General features: G+C 39.7%; 1 protein-coding gene across 1 annotated transcript; it reads left to right on the top strand.

The window, feature by feature from the left end:
* Positions 1-1,504: 1,504 nt before the first annotated feature.
* On the top strand, positions 1,505-10,398 carry LOC143099897 (lactase/phlorizin hydrolase-like). Its single transcript, XM_076262806.1, has 15 exons — positions 1,505-1,613; positions 1,647-2,153; positions 3,437-3,506; positions 3,599-4,286; positions 4,508-5,156; positions 5,330-6,877; positions 7,054-7,322; positions 7,403-7,693; positions 7,845-8,043; positions 8,429-8,631; positions 8,824-8,930; positions 9,066-9,200; positions 9,437-9,660; positions 9,840-10,076; positions 10,166-10,398. Exons 1-15 carry the CDS (start codon positions 1,505-1,507, stop codon positions 10,396-10,398), a joined length of 5,469 nt encoding a protein of 1,822 aa, XP_076118921.1.
* The last annotated feature ends 5,048 nt before the right edge of the window (positions 10,399-15,446 follow it).

The following is a 15,446-nucleotide window of genomic DNA, read 5'->3' as shown; positions in this document are numbered from 1 at the left end:
CCTTGCTGCAGACATTGCAGAGGACTTTATTTTAATCAACACCATCAGACCGTTTTTTAAAAGTAAATGTTCCAATCAATGATCTAGGCAGAACATTTTCTTCTCTCTCTTTCTTTTTACAGTCTAATGGTTATTGACTACAATGGCTCGGGGTCATACGGAATTGATTAATCTGCGTTATTTTTTTTAATCAGTTATTTTTTCTCAAATTAATTAATCGAAATTAATCAGTTATTTTGACAGCCCTAATTTAAAGTACTTTAGTCATTATTATTCTGTGCAGAGTAGGTTCGGATTGTTAGTTTTATCTGACAAATACATGAATGATTATGTTTAAAAATTTTAATTGATTGGTTTAGTCTATGTCAATAAAAACGAGCCCATTTCAATTCAGCTTTATGCGTATATTAATGGCAATATCTAATTGCAATTCAATTATTAAGTTTATTGAGAATTATTGAATGTTGTAAAGATCACTGGTTATCTGAATAAAATCCTTTAATCATAATAAGTGGAGCATATGAATTTAATCTCATAAGTGGACCTTTTGCATGGGTCTACAACACATTTTATGCTTTTCCAACTCTAAACAATGTTAGAGAAAGGTAAAAGGTAGAATTTAGCTAGGCTAATTTGTGAATAGAGCAATGGGCATTGCAGTACACGTGTAACCTAATGTTTTGTAAAATAAAATGTTGCTGTTGGTAGAATTATGATTCTGAATGTTATTCTCAGAGTTCTGATCACAGCAAAACTATATTATACCTGCTTTTAGCATATTAATCTATCTATTATTAAAGTTGAGTCTCTACTTTGTTATATGTATGTGGCAATAAATGTGTTTTGCATATGACATTAAAGGTTTGAATGTGAACTTGCTGATGACTATTTTTTAAGATTGATGATTTAAGGATTGAATTATGTGGGCCCCAAAGAGAATGGAAGTAAAAAACATGGTGGCATGTAACCAACAGCACAGAACATTACAAAGGGAATACTGATCACTTAAACAAATAAAGCATTATATTTTAAAATGTATGAATACTCAATATGCTATAAAAAAAGAAAGTTATTGTACTGGTATTCACATATCAGTAGAAAATAAATTGTTGCCTGTTGTTGCAAATTACTTTGACATGTTCAGACAGGGATGTTTCCAATATTCAATTGTATGTATATGCCCTTACTTAAACAAATTATATTCTGTGTTCATAAACCCGGGTTTATGGATGCCTAAACATGGAAACCTGTTTTTGCGTAAAGGTGACCGTGAACTCTGAACAGACTTTGGTTTATCCATCAAGAATGACCAGGCAGTAAATAATCAAAGGCTGTAGTCAGGAGTGATTACTAGACCATTAAGAGCACTAAACCTGCTGTGATAGGGTACTAGCAAGGCTCCCTGATTATGAAACATAGAGCATGGGGTGTGCATACAATGTTATGCATCGGTATAAATTCTGTGCTGATGGGGCAAAGTTGTTACTATTCACACAGTGCTAACATGAGGACACTGTTAGGGCTCTTCACTTTGTGGTTGTGTTCCGGTGGTGGCAGTGGCAAGGCTCAAAACCAGAATGACTTTATGCATCTTGCAGGTCCATTGACGAAAAGTTTTTTAAAAAACTTGAGCACAAATCAAGCAGCCAGTCAGTCTTTGGTTTCAGAAAGAGAAGATGTATTTGACTGCAGCCATGCACTGCCCTCAAAGCTCAGAGACCACTTCCAGTATCTGCAGAGTCGGGGGGTGACGCACTACAAGGTGCCCCTCTCCTGGTCCCACATCCTCCCCACAGGAGACTCCAGTCGCCCCCATCAGGACACAGTGAGGTGCTACAGGACCCTTCTGGAGCAGCTGACTGAATCAGGCCTGCAGCCCCTGGTGGTCTTACACCGCTCAGCTGTTCCAGAGGGACTCAGGGCCACACTTGGGGACTGGGACAGTCCTGAACTGCCAAAGGCCTTTGAGAGTTATGCAGAATTTGTGTTTGCAGAGTTCGGAGACTCGGTGAAGTACTGGATCACCTTCAGTCATCTAGATGAACTGAGTGAGAGTGGAGGGCTCACAGATCCAAACTCATCTTCTCTTGAAAACGTCTTCCGAACTCACATCAAGGTTTATGAACTATTCCATCGCTTATCACCCAACAGGGGTAAGTATTGACATTCGTATAATATTCAAGGTAGATTATACATCAGATCAATCTCACGTTATTGCTATTAATGTTTCTTTTGTTCATTTGGCTATTGAACCTGATTATTAATCATACATATCCTAAGCTCATACCAATAACTTTTGCACATACAATGGTTTTAGTAAAAGTGCTATAGGAAGCAAACGCATGCAAGAAATAGTGCTGGACAAAAGGAGAGAGTGGCCACAAGATGTCTCAGTTGGGTGCCCCTAGGGCATCTATTCTGCAATATAATCATGAATGCCTGTTCCGTTTACAAATACTTCCCAAGGGATGGGACAAGAAATTTCATTGCATAAAGGTGTTTGTCTTTGAATGAGGCCCTGAACAAATTTACAATGTATTTTAACATGCAGATGAAACTTTGTGTTTATTCATGTACATGTATTTAGCTGTAACTCTCCTCCAGAGTAATGTCAAAACCACAAAATGAATTCATTGTTCCAGAAATAAAGTTCACATGTAGACAGTAGAAAATTTGTTATTTTATGCAAATAGCGTAATCTAATCACAAGATGCCTTTCAGATTGCAGTGTATCTTTGGTGGTGAAGGCCAGTGAAGTTCCTCTTGCTTATAAGATAAAGGCAATAAACAAGGACAAGGTGAGGCACATGCTTTATCTTGTGTTATGTGTGTCTATCTGGTTTCATAAATATTGAGATTACAAAATGCTCATCTATTTTATACAGAAATAATATTCATACAAAACATAATTTCTCTTTATCAACTAACAATGGTTTGCTTTATATGCATGCAATTACAGATATGTATGGACTTGCTATCAGTGACACTTGATTGCCACTTTCAAACAAGTCTTGCAGAACAACTGAGAAAACTTTTGGTAAGATATTATGATCTTGATATAGTTTGCTGATGCACAAACCCCTTTATTGATCATATACATCTTTATCAGATTATAATTCTAAGTATGTAAATTCCTTGAAAATGTTTGAACTTCAACCTTTAACAAAAGGTCAACTTATTTTAGGTTGATAATGGACCAGTTCCTGTTCTTTTGTATCAACTGAAATTGAACCACTGTGCCTCAGACACAATCCCTTTCCTTGCCAGATCACTGCAGGGTAATGTTACAACGGTGTATAATTTCATCAGCATGTGTATTGTTAATTTTAAACAAGGAGATATTTTTTGTCACTGCAAACTTATTTAATATCAGTACAGAGCACAAACTGTTTTTCCATGTAATGCTCTTATTAACTTCCATTTTAATCAAATATAGAACAACTACTTGTGGGCTGTGACATTGTTGATCTGTATGGAGATGGGTCACTGAACAACAATGCAGCAAGGTATGCATTTCATTATACCTCCTTTAGAATGTGTACCTTCTCATAAAAGTCAAAAGCACTATTTAATGTCTGTTTAAAACACTGCAACACAGGTCTCCATCTAAAGATACTTCCAGTGATCGGGAGATAGATGTTTTCACATCCACATATGGAAAGATTTTGTCAAAATTCAGTGCTCAGTCCCCATCTGAGCGTGATGACTTCCTGATTGGATCATTTCCTGAGGGCTTTCAGTGGGCCATCTCCAGTGAGTCTTTCAAAGTGGAGGGCGGCTGGACTGAAGATGGCAAGGGGGAAACAATATGGGACCGTTTTGGACACCAGGGTCATGTGTTTGATAATCAGACTGCTGACCTGGCTTGTGACAGCTACAACAAGGTGGACTATGACGTGTACCTGCTCAGAGGTCTGCTCACCGACACCTTTCAGTTTTCCATATCTTGGGCCCGAATCTTCCCTACTGGCCACAGGGGGAGCCTGTCAGAGAAAGGAGCCCTTTATTATGACAACCTCATCAACACGCTCCTTCAGTCAAACATAGAGCCCGTTGTCACCCTTTATCACTGGGACCTTCCTCAGGCCTTACAAGACAATGAAGGCTGGAAGAATCCCACCGTTGTGGAAGCTTTTAAAGACTTTGCAGACTTCTGCTTCTCCAGATTTGGAGACAGAGTGAAGACCTGGAACACCTTCAGCAGTCCGTGGGTCGTGAGCCACTCTGGTTATGGCACTGGTGAGCATGCACCGGGAGTCAAGGACCCAGTAATATCATCCTATCAGGTAAAACATCAGTCAACATTTAACAGCCATTGCTTTCTGCAAGACACAGAGGAACATGTCAAAATATGATCAAATTATGTTGTGTGCATGTCAAGTATGATTTGAGTAGTGATGTGATATGACATACTTTGATCTTCGACTCTTTCCACCAGTTCTTTTAACTATGTTAGTTGCACACCAAAACAATAACAAAGCATCAATATTGACTCTGGACTTCTCAGGTGACCCATAACATACTGAAGTCCCATGCTGAGGCCTGGCATGTCTACAACAATAACTACAGGAAACAGCAGGGTGGGAGAGTGGGCATAGCTCTGAACTCAGACTGGGCTGAGCCTCTGAACGCTACAAATCCTCAGGACATTGAGGCAGCTGGACGCTACCTGGACTTCATGCTGGGCTGGTTTGCGCACCCCATATTCGTGGATGGAGACTATCCAGTGAAGCTAAAGACTCAGATCGAACAGAAGAAGCAGGAATGTCAGCCCGCTGAGGTAGCAAGACTTCCTGTGTTCACAGAATCTGAGAAACAGCGGATCAAAGGAACAGCAGATTTCTTTGGGCTGAACCACTACACCACCCGTCTTATAAATGAGAGTAGCGGACAGTGTGTTCCAGGACCTCATGGTGTTGGAGACTTCCAGTCTCATGTTGACCCCAGCTGGCCAACCATAGACTCCGACTGGATTCAACCAGTGCCATGGGGACTTCGCCGTCTGCTCAACTACATCTCAGCACAGTACATATCAGTCAGCAAAGTGCCAATTCACATCACTGGAAATGGGATGCCAATGTACTACAACAGTGAAAGCTTCAATGATACAGAACGTATTAACTTCTTAAACGGTTACATCAATGAAGTACTAAAAGGTAAATATGTTGGCTCATTTTTTTACTGGATATTCTCTTCTTGCTAAAATTTGAAAACAGTATGTGTTCTTGCCTTTCCTGATAAGCACAGACATATTACAGATTGTGTATTTGAGTGTATTGTGTGTATACATATTAATTAATTATCAGTCTTGTTTATTATTTTCATACAGCTATAAATCTTGACGGGGTGGACATTAAGAAGTATACAGTGCAGTCCCTAATGGATGGTTTTGAGGGTCCACAAGGCTATAGCCAAAGATATGGTTTGCATTATGTCAACTTCGAAGACTCAAGTAGACCTAGAACGCCCAAAGCATCTGCATACTTCTATGCTAATGTAATTGAAATGAATGGCTTTGAAAAGGTTAGATCAGTTTCAGATGTTCCAAAGTTACAGACCACCAGAAAAAATCCAGCCTTGCCCCCATCCAAAGTGCCCTCCACAGCTAAAGTTGTTTGGGAGAAGTTTTCACATCAAACCAGATTTGAAAAAAAGCTTTACCACTATGGAACATTCCCTGAAGGATTCCAGTGGGGTGTCTCCTCCTCAGCCTATCAGATTGAAGGTGCGTGGAACACAGATGGAAAAGGACCAAGTGTGTGGGACACATTCACTCAGAAGCCTGGGAACACCCCAAACAATGATACCGGTGATATTGCATGTGACAGCTACAATAAGGTGGAAGAGGATCTCTACATGCTTAGATCCCTAAGAGTGAAGTCCTACAGATTTTCCTTGTCCTGGTCAAGAATATTTCCGAATGGCCAAAGACCTTCTATAAATCAGAACGGAGTAGACTATTATAATAGACTCATCAATGGTCTCCTTGCCCATAACATCACCCCAATGGTGACTCTCTACCACTGGGACCTTCCTCAGGCTCTACAGGACACTGGTGGGTGGGACAATGCCAACATGATTGACATCTTCAATGACTTTTGTGACTTCTGCTTTTCCACCTTTGGTGACAGAGTCAAGTTCTGGATCACATTCAACCAACCTTATACCATTGCTTGGTCTGGTTATGGACTGGGCCAGTTTCCTCCCAATGTTAAAGATCCAGGAAATGCCCCTTACAAAATTGCACACAATCTCCTCAAAGCTCATGCAAAAGCATATCACACCTATGATGACAAGTACAGGTCAACTCAAGGAGGACTAGTGTCCATCAGCCTCAATGCAGATTGGGTTGAGCCAAAAGATCCCAACACCCCTCGACAGATAACTGCTGCTGACCGAGCCCTCCAGTTCCAGCTGGGCTGGTTTGCCCACCCCATCTTCAAAAATGGTGACTACCCTGATGCCATGAAGTGGCAAGTTGGCAACAAGACTGATCTTCAGAGACTTAGACTTTCCAGATTACCTATATTCACTGACCAGGAGAAAGCTAGTATCCAAGGAACAGCTGATTTCTTTTCCATCAATGCCTACACTTCCACGATGGTACATCATGTTACCACATCACTGAAGCCTCCATCCTATGAAACAGACCGAGATTTGGGTAGAGAGAATGCTGATCACTCAGTTGACACAGCTATTGAAGATCTAAAAGCAGTACCATGGGGCTTGAGAAGACTTTTAAATTGGATTAAGGAGGAGTATGCAGATCCTGATATCTATATCACAGAAAATGGAGTAGCTACAGACTCTGGAACAACTGTTGATGACCCAGACAGAATATTTTTCTACAAGACATACATTGATGAAGCTCTTAAAGGTAATGATTTACAATTACAGATTTTATGAGAATTCTAATTTTGTCATTGATCTTAACTGTCATTTTCAGTCATAAGTTGTTTGCAATCTTTCTGTGTCAGGAAATGTGGTTTAAAATGGCCTGAATAATCATTTTATGAATAAGTTCAAATCTATGACTTTCTGTTTCCTCATTAGCATATAGCTTAGATGGAGTAAGGGTCAAGGGATTCATAGCCTCCTCACTAATGGACTCATTTGAATGGCTTAACGGCTACAGAGTGGGATTTGGGCTTCATCACGTCGATTTTCAAAACCCATCCCGCCCAAGGACCCCAAAGTATTCTGCACATTACTATTACCAGATCATAAGAGACAATGGCTTTCCACAACCAAGTGGTGATAATGTCCTGTATGGTAATTTCCGTGAGGATTTTGCCTGGAGCACATCAACAGCAGCATTTCAGGTAATTTGAATTAAGCTACTTTTATGAAGTGCTTTAAAATTAATAGATTTCGCAGAATTATTCTTTATCCTTCTTCCCAGATTGAAGGGGGTTGGAGGGCAGATGGTAAAGGATTAAGCATCTGGGACCAGTTTTCCCACACACCTTTAAGAGTAGGAGATGATGAAAATGGAGATATTGCCTGTGACAGCTACAACAAAATCCCCGAGGATTTGGCCATGCTCAAGACACTCAAGGTCAACCATTACAGGTTCTCTATCTCATGGCCCAGAATTCTACCTGATGGGACCACCAGCTTCATCAACACGGCAGGACTGGACTATTATCACCGTCTGGTGGATGCTCTGCTAGCTGCCAACATTAAGCCTCAGGTTGGAACAGACAACCAATATGAAGAAGCTCTCATATTATAAAATACGCTATAAAACATTATCATAAATATAGATGGAAAATAAATTGCTAACAAGAAAAACATGCAAGGTTTACATACTGAGTGACCTCTCAATGTTTGCATATGTTCAGGTAACCCTGTACCACTGGGATCTTCCTCAAGCTCTGCAGGATGAGGGTGGCTGGGAAAATGACACTGTTGTTCAACGGTTCCGGGATTATGCTGATGTGGTGTTCAACAGCCTTGGAAACAAAGTGAAGTTTTGGATCACACTGAATGAACCCTATGTTGTAGCCAATCTAGGACATGGCTACGGAGTCTATGCACCTGGTATGAGCTTGACTTCAACAGTTGTTTTTTGTAATAATAAGTATTACTTAAATATGACTGCAGTTTAACATTTAACATTTAATTATGTTCTGTTATGTTCATTGTTTCTTTGTATGTCTTGTCTTCATTTGCTTTAATTTAGCCTCATTTTAGTAACAGGAGTCTAAGTACAGATAGACTTTGTTAAATGACTGTCTTTCGTTTCTTTTCATTCTTTGTTAAATGTTTCATGTATTTTTGTATATCTTTGTGTGGGACACACTGAGGGGCATGTTCCTTTTGTTAGATTCTATGCATTCTTGAGGAACTTGTAGAAATGTCATGTGAAGTTATAAAATGTTTTTAGCAGAACTAGATTCAGCACTCTCCTTATGTTATCATACAGGCATAAGCCTTCGGCCTGGCACTCTACCATATATTGTGGGCCATAACCTCCTGAAGGCCCATGCTGAAGCCTGGCATCTCTACAATGAAAAGTATCGCCCTACACAGGGTGGCATCATCGGCATTACCATCAACTCGGACTGGGCAGAACCTCGCAACCCTTACAAGCAGGAGGACATTGATGCTGCCAGACGATACGTTCAGGTGACATTCTAAGCACTCTTAACCAAAATGCTAAATATGCACATAAAGGAATAGAAAAGACAAAATTATATAAGATACCATTACATTAACAGAATACCAGACAATGTGAGTTATTTCTTTTTCAGCTCTGTTATACATAACATTTTCAATGTAAAGAAAAAGGATCTATATTAAACACTTTGACTTCTTTAGTTCTATATGGGCTGGTTTGCTAACCCCATCTTCAAAGGTGATTACAATGAAATTATGAAAACCACCATACGTGAAAGAAGCTTAGCTGCAGGACTCCTCAAATCTCGGTATGAGACCTCCTTGTCTATCTGCATAGTTAATGATGTATGCCACAGCTCCTATTTGTTTTGCTGTATGGCCATGTGCAGAGCACTATCTGTATAGTATAAGTGTAAGTGTAAGTGTAAGGTCTATCTTTGCAGTCTTCCTGAATTCACTCCTGAAGAGATAAAGAGAATAAATGGCACTTATGACTTCTTTGGACTTAACCAATACACCTCAGTCCTGACTTTCCCAAAGGCCTTTGATAAAAACCTTCAAATCTATGATGCTGATAGGTAGGTACTGGTGCTTCATATACACAATTCACTTTTGAGAGGTTCCATTCATTTAGGTTTAACTGATCATTTTCATAAGCATTAACTGCAATCTGTAATGAGGTCTAACAACCTTTTAGATTCTTTTATTGTTAATTTGCTTGCCATAGTTCAAGTAAAATGCTGCCAAGCCAAATCCTGACCTAATTATAAGAAAGTTTATGCTACAAGCATCCCCATCTGTATGTTCCCTCCAGGGGGGTGGGTACGGCTGCTGACCGGTCCTGGCTGGACTCTGGCTCCCCGTGGCTAAAGATGACTCCCACTGGATTCAGAAAGATCCTTAAATTTATCAAGGAAGATTATGGAAACCCCCCCATATACGTCACAGAGAATGGTGTCTCAGAACGAGGCCCAATCGATCTGAATGATTCTCCCAGGATATATTATTACGAAAACTACATCAACAATGCCATGAAAGGTACAGCACTGCACAGTCTGTTATATCATCAAGGCCATTGGTAGCAGTAGCTCACAGAACAGTAACAGGCAATATATGCCCTGAATATGTGTGATCAATTTAGCATCTGTTGGCATAAGGACATCTGAGTTTAAAGCAAGGTCATATTTTTTATATCTGTTCTTGTGTCAAATTTTCAGCATTCCTGCTTGATGGTGTTGACCTCCGTGGTTACACAGCCTGGACCCTAATGGACAACCTTGAATGGGCACCTGGTTTTGCGGAAAGGTTTGGCCTGTTCTATGTCAACCGTTCTGATGTCTCTCTGCCTCGCCTGCCAAAGGGGTCTGCCAAGCGCTACTCAACCATCATCCGCTGCAATGGCTTCCCTGATCCCTCTGAGGGCCCTCATGAATGCCTCACTCCTGAGCCCGAAGGTATAACCTCACACAATGTTCAAGCATAACATTCTATGGTTATGTCTTGAGTGAACATTAACCACTGCTGTTTCCTTCTGTACCAATAGGAACAGGTGCACCTCACACCACTACAACCATCGCCACCACCTTATACCCCCCAGTGGTGAAGTTTCTGGGCATGGAGGTGTCAATTCCTGATGCTGTGACGACTCTGAATGTTCTTTTCAGCCTCTCCATTATTTGTGCTGCTGCTGCAGCAGTCATGACCTATCAGTGTTTCAGGGCCACTAAAAAGTCAAAACCTACTGCTGAAAATATCAACCTGGAGAGTAAATTCTGAGAAATGTGAGGGACTCCCCTCTCTTGTTCAGTGAAACATCCAAACTAAGTGCATATTCATTTTACGGCATAATAATTCATTTTTCTAAAATGGATAGTTCCAGTATTGGATTATGATTGGCTGAATCACATTCAATGCCATTGAACAGCCTACTCCTGAAAGTATCAGTCTAGAGAGTAAATTCTGAGAAAGAAAAAAAAACCTACTTCTATTCTTTTCTTTAAAAGTTGCACTGTTATGCCCTTGAGCAAGGCACCTAACCCTGAGTTGCTCTGGGGAGGATGGTCCTTGTAATATCATCATATGCTTGTCATCATATAATATCATGACATGTAAGTTGCTTTGGAAAAACATGTTTGCTAAATGAATAAATGTAATGTAAATGTATTACAATTATTGTGGTTTCATATTTTCATACACAACTTGTAAATTGTTGAAACTGTCTTTTATATGTTATAGTTATGGTTATGTGATTTGGCAGACGCTTTTGTCCAAAGCGACTTAAAAATAAAACAACACGATAGTTAAATTAACAGTGAACAGTTTTTTTTTTTTTAAATGGCAAGACTACATTAAGGAGAATAGCAATAATAAACAATAATGTCAATGCAATCAATGCAATACTCATAAGAAACGTTTAATTATCTAAGTGCATGGTGAACAGATATGCCTTTAGACCCCTCATAAAAGACCCAAAACTATCACAGGAATGGAGAGCACTGGGCAACTTATTCCACCAACAAGGAACCACTGATGGAAAGAGTCTTGAATTTGTTTATGGCTGGTCGACACAACAGATGCTCATCAGAGGGCCGCAGTGGGCAATTGGAGATGTACAACTTGATCATAGAATTGAGAGAGCAGGGAGCAGATCCAGCAAGTATGTATTAAATATCCAAGATCAAAAGTGCTATAGCAGTCATTAAGTGATTATTTTCACTGTCAATAAAGTATATGTACAAAATTACAGTGTGAGATTTTTTAACAGTCAGTTACAGAAGAAAATAATTGGTGTCATGATGAAAGCTTTAAATTTAACATAGAAACATAAAGCAAAATAGCAGATGATCATCTAATGTAATATAACATTATCAATGAACTTAAGGGATACAAATCACCTCACTTAATGTGGTGAACCAAGAAAGACAACTGACAGTGTCGTTCTATAAAACTATCCATCTGTTGCCATCTTGTGGATACATGGACAATTGAAACACTTTTTAATCAAACGTAATTTACACAGAGATTGGACCACACTGAAGGCTAATATTTTGTCACTAGCAACCCACATCTGTCCTCTGTCAAATACTGTTTGACAGATACCTCTGTTTTGTTTTCAGCTCTGAATAAAACCGTTCAGAAATGATTTCAGCAAAAGTGGGACGTGCTGAGCAATTTGCTGTTTTTCACTTTATAGTGGCACTCGAACTTAATACAGCCCTCGGGAGCGCGTAGCTGAAAAGGTGCTTAAATCAGTGGCAGAATGCGCACAACAATTGTATACATAAAAAACGCCAAGATTTTAGGAGATACTCCTCCCAAACTCCTACAGCACGTGTAAATGACAGATTTAAGTGAAGGGGAGAATTCGTGCAGGCTAAAGAACGCACTTATACGGACCCTACGCAAATGGGAGAATTCGCCCCAAAGTACAACAGACTGATGTATTTTACCCTAAAAATAAGCAAAACATTTTCTGATGGGGGAGGGGGGCACGTGCCCCAGTAACGTCTTAAGTCTAGTGACGCCGTAATGGACATGCGTAATTACGCCGTCGTGGACGTGCGTAATGTTTCATTCGTCCCTCCTGGTCGGGACAAATTCAATATTTAACATCATGAATGGTACTTCCAAAAGGTGTCATTTTAGATAGATTGCTGCTGGGCTATATGTCTTACAGAATGCATGATAACAACTCGTTGTCGTCATTGTGAAGCATGTCTCGCGGTTATGGAAATATCATGCACAATGAATAATTCTGCCATTTTTATAGCTAGAACAGTAAGCTGTTCTAGAACAAAATGTTTTTCACTATGTTTATACATGGGTTAGGCCAGTGGTTTTCAAAGTGGGGGCCATAAGGAGGTGCTGCAGCAAGTTGGAAGTAAAAATAAAAGCAAAAAAAAAAAAAAAAAACTTACAAATATGCCTATTATAATAAATGTTGTTATAACATTTTATCTGATAATTATTATAATTATAATAATTTGATCTGAACATTATGATATTCTTTCTGATTGGCTGGTATTCAAACACCTTTATCATCACGTAAACTGTCAGTGTGGACAGTAAAGTCCATGGCATCCACGAGTGCTCCTGCTGTTTAGCTAGCTGGCTAATTCTGCTAATATGGACACCTTTTTGAAAGTAGAGCCAGAAAGGGAAGATAGTGGACGAGTACACTAAGGTAAATGAACTGGTATTGTTGTGTGGGAGTGTGCAAAACGGGGCCTGGGTCAGAACCAGTGGTATTAGGCCGGGCCTTGTCATGGAAAAGTTTGGGAACCCCTGGGTTAGGCCACTGCACATCCAAATAAGTGCCCTTAACGACCAGTCTCCATAGGTTAGTTCTCTGTTTCAACTATCAAAAGTCTGCATTATATAGAACAACTTAGGCTATAGAGTGCGAGTTTGACACCGTATTTTGCCAACAGTGCATGTACACTGTGGCCAGAGAAAAGTCAGACGCATGAAGTGGGCAGAGTCAGGCCGAAGTTATTGAATAAAAGAGAATTTAACACTGGTTGCATGTAATTGGCTTTAAAATTCACTTCACCAGAGAGGTCTCGCCCATTTCAAAGTCCCCGCCTTGACGTAGCTTCTGCTACATATATCGCCACTGAACTCGGGCCTATAATCTTGAAAATGATCAATGTGTAGGTTTGCCACCTGTCCAGGATTTTCATGGTCTGTCCAGGAAAATAAAAATAAAAATCCTGGACACTGAATGTCCCGGATTTTTGTACATGATGCGCAAAATGTGTATTTCAGTTTAATTGAAGCGTGCCTACTTCCATAAACGTATGCACAGCCTTATTGGCTCTTCAAAAATGACGTAGCATAACATGGGTGGTGGTGGTGGGGGCACGCACCATGGAGGTTCATTAGAAATGGTAAGGTGGAGATGGAGAGTGTGTGGGACAAGGAGAGACAGAGAAAGGAAAGTTTATTCCACATAAGCAAAAAAAAGAACCTAATTATGTATTCCCCCTTTTTTCTCAATACTGCCCCCAGGTGTCCACAACTAAAAACTGTTGAAAATATAACAAAATAATAAAGGTCTGCTATTAAATAAAGCAATTAACTAAACAAATAACTAGAAATTGTCATTCTTACTAATTTTAGCTATACAATTGTCGCTTAGAATGGCGGTTTTTATCTTGGGTTAGATGTGCGAAAGGCGCCGTTGCTCACAAACAAAAAGGTCGATTGGATGGTCAAAATGTCCAGGATTTTTGTCAGACACAGGTGGCAACCCTATCAATGTGGTTGTGATCAACCAGTGTGGTTTGAGCAATTGTCAATTGCTTTAAAATAATACAACAAGAACAGGAAAAGCAATACATTTATCAGCTTCTGACATTTGAGACAGATCAGTTGGGACATAGCCTAGCCTGGACACCCAGACCTTCACAATTGTACAATTGGGAGTGGGTCTGGAAAAGGTTCAATTGGCTTATGACTTTCAGCAGGGGCGTAACTAGCAGTGAAATTAAAACTAAATTGGTACATTAAACTCCTACTAAATCGTTTCAAAAGTGTAGCAATCTTGTAAACGAAGGTTTTAAATGCAGTTGTTTACTCAGTTCCAAAGAAATACATCCATGCAAGATTAGCGATGTATTTGCGTGCCCGTGTTTTAGGGACATTTGAAATGGGCTTCAATGGCCTCTAAGCCAGACGGACCTGCAGAGCAAATCCAAAATTTGCCGAAAGGTCGCATGGGTACTCCCAGGCTAGACATAGCCTACAGGTGATAGATAGATAGATAGATAGATAGATAGATAGATAGATACTTTATTGATCCCTAGGGGAAATTCAAGACAAGAGGTGCATCTCAAAAAATGAGAATATCATGGAAAAGTCCACTGCCCTGCCCAGACAGAGAGATGAAAGGCTCAGGAAACCACTGCCAGTGTTTTGACTTAATTAGCTGATTAGAGCTCATCTCTGGTCAACAGCTGTAAGCTATAATACATGTTTTATTCCAATTGAGATTCTAGATTTTTGATTTCCATTAGCTGTAAACCATAATCATTTAGATCAGTGTTTCTGGTGGGTCATGGAACCGTTCTGGCTGGATCACGGAGCCTGTGGTAAAAAAAAAAAAAAGAATCGCCTATTTAAAATGCTACCCTATCAGATCTAATGTGGGAACTTTATTTTGATAGACTTTATTTGTATGCCAGTCATTGTGATGGGCATAGACAATGTTTATGTGACAGACATCATTTTAGCAATAATATAAAACTAAGTATGGATTCACTTATGTTGAGGACAAAATGGTACAGAAGCCCCAGTGGGTAGTGTGCAGTGAATTGCTGGAGCATGAGAGCATGAAACCATCAAATCTAAAATGCCACATGGAAACAAACTCTCTACTGTCAAAGATCAACCTGTCGAGTACTTCGAAACGTGACACTAGGAGTTGAGGACTTTGCAAATGTGCCTAACACTAACATGTTCTAAACAATACAGGCACTTTGCGCGTCTTACCATGTAGCTCACCATATCATTTGGCTTGGGAACTTGGTCGTGACTTAATGACCACGGGAAATTGAGGGTCCCCAGGCCAGACCAGTTAAGAAAAACTGACCTAGATTATATGAAAGTTTCAGTTTTTGAAATAAATTACGGGAAAATATGATTTTTTCCATAATATTCTATTAAAGAGAATAGTTACTTATCATACCAGTATAATGAAATCTCAAGTATTAAATAAGTTGAAAATCTACACCCATATCAATTTACATGCAAAATAAAGTACCCTCCGCTGTTGCTGCTCACATGGCTTTCTCTTTACACATTACCTCTTTTTATGAGAATGA

Source organism: Alosa pseudoharengus, unplaced genomic scaffold, assembly GCF_046254945.1.
Source record: "Alosa pseudoharengus isolate Yale_2024_CS ecotype anadromous, Long Island Sound unplaced genomic scaffold, YU_APseudo_1.1 YU_APseudo_1.1_scf_3, whole genome shotgun sequence".
NCBI classification, from domain to species: domain Eukaryota; kingdom Metazoa; phylum Chordata; class Actinopteri; order Clupeiformes; family Clupeidae; genus Alosa; species Alosa pseudoharengus.
This window is presented reverse-complemented; position numbering and strand designations above follow the sequence as displayed.